The following is a 6,627-nucleotide window of genomic DNA, read 5'->3' as shown; positions in this document are numbered from 1 at the left end:
ATGGCAGGGCCAGCTTGAGGCTCCTCTCCCAGAGCCACCTCAGGAGGGCATCTCTCTCATGACCTTGTCCCCAGGACACCATGCTTGGTGACTTATCTCCTGAGTGTGAATTCAGAAAGGGGAGGGTGGCAGCTGAGAGAAAGGGCAGCCTCCACACTCCCACTGCTCCTGCCCAGGCAATGGGGGTGTTGGAAGTGACCGCTTCCCCCAGCACACACGCCCATCTCACCCCACAAATGACTCTCCCTCGACAGCCCCAGCTGGGGTCCCATCTCCACTCCCAGCCACTACAGCCCCCGGGGGTTAGTGACACATCTCCTCGGGGTAACCTGGGATGTTGGTGCCAAGCCCATTCTCCAGCCACTTCCCTCTTTGGGGGATGGCGCAGCTCTGTCCCCAGCTGCTCTCCTGGGCTGCCTAGCCTGCTCCTTTCCACACCCTTCACCCTCCAGCAGCAATTCTTTCTGCTCCTCCCTAACCCTTTGGAAGAACTTTCAACCTGCCCCCACCCCAGCTGACTAGAGTGCCAGAGGACCCTTGTCTGGGTGCCATCCACTCCTCATGCTCGGGGGTGGCGTTTTCTCTTAGCCCAGAGCAGAGAGAGCCCCTCACTCCACCCCAGCCCTGGCCTCGGGCTCCTTTGGTCTCAGGTGTCACCTTCTATCCTCTCAGCTCTCTCCCCTCCACCCTCCACTCCCACCTGGATGCCACCTCCACGAAGGACAAGAGACAAGATGTAGAAACGCACGATTTCCAGTTCAGTGAAATCTGCACTTTATTTAGAGATCAAGGAAGGACCACATCCAGCCCAGGGGCGGGGACACGGAGAAATGGAAGTAAGGACCCCCACCCCGAATCCTCTTCAGACACAGCAAGCCCTGAGAGGAATCCAGGCTCCGGGGTCAGGAGCAAACATGGAAATGGGGTCGGTGTCTTAGCACTTCTCTCCGTGGAGGCCGTCAAGGTCTTCACCACAGGTAGGCTCCTTCTGGCCTGTAGGAGGGAAAGAAAAGGAGTCACAGGGAGCCAAGCTCAGCGTCGGATCTGGGTAGGCGAGACTGGGGGAAAGTACTAGGCGGCGGGGATAGGGTCGCAGGAGGACCAGGCCACCCCCCAGGGGACAGGCGTCTGGCGCGGCGCTTTTACCGCGACTTGACCGGCCGGTCCTCGCGATCTGGAAAGAGCAGCAGGGAGAGAAGAGCTTCTGAGAAGTCGCGTTTCCCAAACCTGCGGGGCGGAGCCAGAGATGGGTGGGGTCGCGTCTGGCCACGCCCCTGGTGGCATCCCGGCCCCGCCCACCCAGCGCACGCGCTCACCGTTGCCGAGTGACCAGGTTGAGGTAGTGACGCAGCGAGGTGTAGTAGCGGTTCAGCTCATCCGGCGAGGCGTGTTCCCCGGGAGCCTGGGGTTTGGAGGGGTAGGCGTCGACCAGCTCCCCCAGGCAGACGAGAAGGGTCAGTAGCACTGTGGCCATGGCGGGCCACGACCTGCGCCCCGACATCATCTGGAGAGGGGCACTAGACTCAGTCCGAGCATCTGCTCGGAGGCAGGAGGCTGAGGTTGCCATCTAGCCGAAGCTTCAGCGACCTGTCTGGGGCTGGTACCCGACCAAGGCTTAGCCGCCTGCTGACTGTGTGTTCTCAGGCACTGCACCATCTCTGGCCTCAGTTTCTTCATCTGTTAAAAGGGCATATGCCCTGCCTGCCTCCACCACGTTTACCCAGAAGGGCAGATGGAGGAACAAGGCTATGCTGGCAGCGGGGACTCCCCAGCTTTTCTCCTTCCCACTTCCGCTGACCCCCTTCTAAACCAGCTTCTCACCACTCAGTCTGTTTCCACCTTGCCAGCCTCAGTTTCCCCACAAAATAGCCTGGGATCCCCCGACCAGACCATTCCTGGGCCCCAGGCCACTCACAGCGACAGCTCCAGAGGCAGAGTGGTCAGGAGATGGAAGGCCAGAGGAGTCCTAAGGGCTGGACTTCTGCAGGTGGGGCTGTGGCCTCCTCAGCGCAGTGCTTTCCCTGTGGGGCTTATATCTTGGTCTGAAAGGGGAGGGGAACTGCAAGGGGAGGGCTCTCCTTCCTCACTCCACCCCGGGGCAGATCGCTGAGCTTACATTCAGACAGTAAGTGATGTCTCCACCTCCAAGGAGCCAACGGGGAGCCCCCACACTTGGATTCAGGGTACCTCTGGACAGGATGCCTAGTCAGAACTCCATTTTCACCCTACAGCCCCTTCAACAGCAGGTGTAGCTTCCTGAGGAAGTGAACCATTTGGTCTAGATACCTGGGAAGACCCCTAGGACCAGGGTTGACATTCCTTCTTTCCTAGCCAGTCCATGGTTGGGAGGAAGGCGCAGGCAGGAGTCCAGATCCATATTTTCCAGCCTGTGGGACCTATGACCACTCCTTCCAAAAGCCAACCTTTTCAGCCTCTTCTCCATAATATGTTGACAGGAACTGTGGGGAAAACCTCTTGCTACTGGAGGCAGGATGGGAGCTATAATCTTGGCTTTTGACCTGCTGTCTGTGAAGTCTTGGAGAAGGGACCCCTCTGGACACCCCACTATGTCTCCCTCTGTTCAAGAGTTGGGAGAGGGGTGGGAAGAGCAAAGGTCAGTCCCCTCCCCAGAAACAGCTGAGTCAGCCAGCTGTACGCCCAGCCTGACACATACACACTCAGGTCCAGCAGGCCTGCCTGGCATACAGACCCCTTGCAAGGCAATGTGCCCCCATTTCCATCTAGGGGTCACTCGGGCACAGGACTGAGTGATGCCAGGAATGCCCAACAACATGCAACCATCCCCAGCCCATTACAATCTCCACTGGGCTCAGGGTCAAAGATCCTCACCAAGGAAAGGACTCTTGTTTGTTAAGCACCTACTGTGTACTGGGTAGTACATGATTTCAGGCACAACAACACAATGAGCTGAGTTTCTCCCCATTTTACAGATGAGGAAACTAATGTTCTGAGAGGTAAGGAAACAACAGCCAAGGTCACCCAGGATTCAAACCAGAGAAAAGGGCTGAGGCTGACTCCAGGGAGAGGCCCACTCAATCATGATGGACAGAAAGGCTTACTATCTCAGATAATCGTGAGGCTTAGGAGTCAGGCATGCAAGGAGGGGAAGGGAAGCTAAGTAAGTATGGGGTCTACCAACCCTATCAGACCCACCTGCCTCCAACAGGAAAAAAGAGGGCTACAAGGAAGTCTCCAGTGAACGTTTCCAGCTCCCTTTCTCTGCCCTGGCTGGATCCTCCAGTGCTTCCAGACTTCCCATCAGCCCATGAGAGCAGGAGGGGCCCTCTGGTTCAGGCCCCTAGTTCTGGGCCAGCCCCTCCACCCTCAGGACAGATGGCCATGGGTGTTATTTTTAGAGCTCTCTCTGGAAGTGGAGCCCCCGGCTCTCTAAATCACCTTTTTATGGGTTCAGTCGCCTGCACTCTCCGGAAACGGCTGCTTATCAGCTAGTTGGGCCTTCTGGGCCCCACACGTCCCAAGAAAGGCCAGGTGGGCACACTGAGCGTGGATGTGGAAGATGCCCTAAGGATGAGGGGACATGAACCCCATCCTCAGTGCGGGGTGAAAAATCTTTTTTCTTAGGAGGTCATGTCTAAAGGGTGAGACCCAACCCTGTTCTCCAGAAATCCCAGATCGCATCCTTGGGTATTCCCTGTCTATGGTGAGAGGAGCAGCAGTTTCATTGGGGAGCCCCCATCTGAGGGCAGAGATATTCCATCATCCTTGTGCAGCCCCAACTGGAGTAGTTCCCACAACACAGGGACAGACAAAAACATGGGAACAAGCCTGTGTCCAGTTTGGAGAGGAAACAGCAGAAATAAAAGAACTCCACTCTTCCAGAGGCCTTGGGAAGACAAAGACAGGTGCTCACCGTGGCGATGGAGAGGGTGGCCACGGAGCTCGTGAGGACAGCTACAGTCCCAGGGATCAAGATCTAGACAAGGAGCCTGCAGGCTAAAGGGGTCAGGGACATCTGAGCCGGGGGCTGTGTGCTCTGCTAATACCGCAGCACCAGCTAGGGTGGTGACGGGGCATTTCTAGCATTCTGACCAAGGCAGAGAGTGATGACATGAGCTGTGAGATGCCCACAGGGAATTTGTGGCATCCCTGGAACTCAAACATCTTGGGGAGGGTGGAGTCTCGGGGTAGATGGCAGAAGTTAAGAAGGTATGGGCAAAGGCCCAGATTCAGGTTCAACCTCTCGATAAATCACTTTCCCTTCTACCATTAGAGTGAAAGCAAATGGGACCAGAAGAGGTCCCTCAGGGTGGGCCAGAAGCCAGACTCCCACTGCACAATTACAGGGCCAGCCAATTGATTCATTAATCACCACTGCCTCATTGAAGAGTGTTATTAACTTGTTGATTGGTGGAGAGGATGTCTCAGCCATTGATCAATGGGCTCAGCTATCCCCCAACTCACACACCCACCATCATTGACACTTGATTCAGTCACTATGAGACATGTCCTGATGGTGGGGAACTGACATTTGAGAGAGGAGAATCTTCCAAATAGCTGTTATTGTAGACTTGGGACCAGCACCTTCCTCCAACTTGTCCTCAAAGGGAAGTGGGGACAGAAACACTGAGGTTCCCTTGATCCCCATTCTCGGAACACCTAGCAAGGCCACCCTAGGGGTCAGGGATGCTATGGGCTTGGACCCCTGTTGACCATTGTTCTTGCCCAGTGGGCTCAAGGGCTACTCATCAGGAGAGGGTAGCCCATGCCATTCATCCCTAGAGTCTTAATTTCATATATCCCACCACTGCCCACCCTCCCCACCTCCCCCACACAAGGCCTTTCTCTGATATCCCATCCACTGGGCAGCGCTAGTCCATTACCTTCCACCCTCAGGTGGGGTCTCATGTCCAAGGGTCTACACACAGCACATGGCCATGTAGCAAGAGTGATCGGTCCTCACTCAACGAGCACTTCTTAGGTCCCCACTGTGAACCAGACACTCTTCTAAGCACCAGGGACCGAGCAGTGAACAAACAGGCAAAATCCATACCCTCGTAGAGTTTACATTCTAGTGGCAGATGTCAATTACAAATTGGCACTTGCTATCTACCTCTACAAGGATTATCATGTGCTGCTGCAGCTGCTGATCTTCAACACCCCCTGAAAGGAGCTCAGGGTGGAGAGCAGAAGTGAGGCACTCTGTGCCCAGGGAAAAACTGACAGAACAGTTCTTCATATAGATATTTTCACGAGCCGATTTTATGAGACCGATTCCTCATATCTAGAAAAGCACTGAAGTCCTTTGTGGTAACATCTGCCCTTTGTGACTAGCTTTCTGTCAAAAAATACATGCTTGACTGTCTGTACTCCCCCTTCACCAAATTCACGTGTATACGGACCTTTACACACACACACACTCACTTCCTTGGAGCAGTTTCTCAGAGCTATCTGAAATGCTGCCTCAAATAAAATTTAACTGACGAAACTCACATTTGCATTTTTTAATAAGTCAGCTATTATGGGATCCACGAGGAAGGGATCCAGAGTGGACTTCTGTCCTTTGCCTGAACTCTATGAGGATCCAGAGCCCTCATACCAGCAGAGGTCCCTTGTGCCCATCTGCCTCCTTGGAGAGTTCAGACTAATTTGGGTAAGTCTCTCCTGGTTCTCAGATCTGCCATATTTGTTGATGATCCTGAGTTTTATTTAGCAGTGCATAGCAGGTACCTAGGGCTTCCCTGATAACTCAGTTGGTAAAGAATCCTCCCACAATGCAGGAAACCCCGGTTCAATTTCCGGGTCAGGAAGATCTGCTGGAAAAGGGATAGGCTACCCACTCCAGTATTCCTAGTCTTCCGTTGTGGCTCAGCCGGTAAAGAATCTGCCTGCAATTCGGGAGACCTGGGTTTGATCCCAGCCTTTCCTTAGAGAAGGGAAAGACTACTCACTCCAGTATTCTGGCCTAGAGAATTCCATGGACTATACAGTCCATGGGGTTGCAAAGAATCAGACACGACTGAGCGACATGTACCTGCCCCACTCCAGTGAAGGAGACTGGTGAGGTGGAGTGGGGTGGGGAGGGGTGCCAGGGTTTGCTCAGTTGTAAGAAACTGAGTGGTCTGTGCTGAGTGGTGAGGTAAGATCTGATGCTTTTCCTCAATTCGACTGCCTTAATAGAATTTGTTGGAATAAAAGTGAAGATATTACATGAAAGCTCCAAAGAAAAGGAACAAGACTCCTTCCAGCTGGTTGTGGCTTTCTCAAGAGACTGAGAAATTTACAGGAGTGGTGGAGGCAGAGCCCTCATACCATGCAGTGGTCCCATAGGGAAACCTCATTCATTAATTAAAATATTTGCTCATTGGGGGTCACAAACAAGAATTGGATATTCAGTGATCTGAGCACCCATGTTGGTTTTAGACCACCAAAGGGAGAAACTAAGACATGCAAGAGGACTGAAACGCCGCTAGGGTGACACATGCAGGAGTTATGCTCACAAGCAGCCCACTGGCTCATCACACAATTTCACTAGTAAATTTTGTCCCTGACAAATAAATCCAATTTTAAAAATGGGAAATAGAGCCTCTCAAACACAGAAACAAGAGGCATCAGAAAGCTAGTCTCTAACACCCCCGCCAAAGTTAT

At 53.5% G+C, this 6,627-nt stretch overlaps 1 protein-coding gene across 1 annotated transcript; it reads right to left on the bottom strand.

The window, feature by feature from the left end:
• Positions 1–757: 757 nt before the first annotated feature.
• Positions 758–6,405, bottom strand: PYY (peptide YY). Its single transcript, XM_081577311.1, has 3 exons — positions 1,317–6,405; positions 1,147–1,227; positions 758–993 (listed from the first exon to the last, which is right to left on the bottom strand). Exons 1-3 carry the CDS (start codon positions 1,565–1,567, stop codon positions 969–971), a joined length of 357 nt encoding a protein of 118 aa, XP_081433437.1. The 5' UTR covers positions 1,568–6,405; the 3' UTR covers positions 758–968.
• Positions 6,406–6,627: the final 222 nt, after the last annotated feature.

The sequence above is a fragment of the Giraffa tippelskirchi genome, chromosome 3 (assembly GCF_054371585.1).
Source record: "Giraffa tippelskirchi isolate mGirTip1 chromosome 3, T2T-mGirTip1v1.2.pri, whole genome shotgun sequence".
NCBI classification, from domain to species: Eukaryota; Metazoa; Chordata; class Mammalia; order Artiodactyla; family Giraffidae; genus Giraffa; species Giraffa tippelskirchi.
This window is presented reverse-complemented; position numbering and strand designations above follow the sequence as displayed.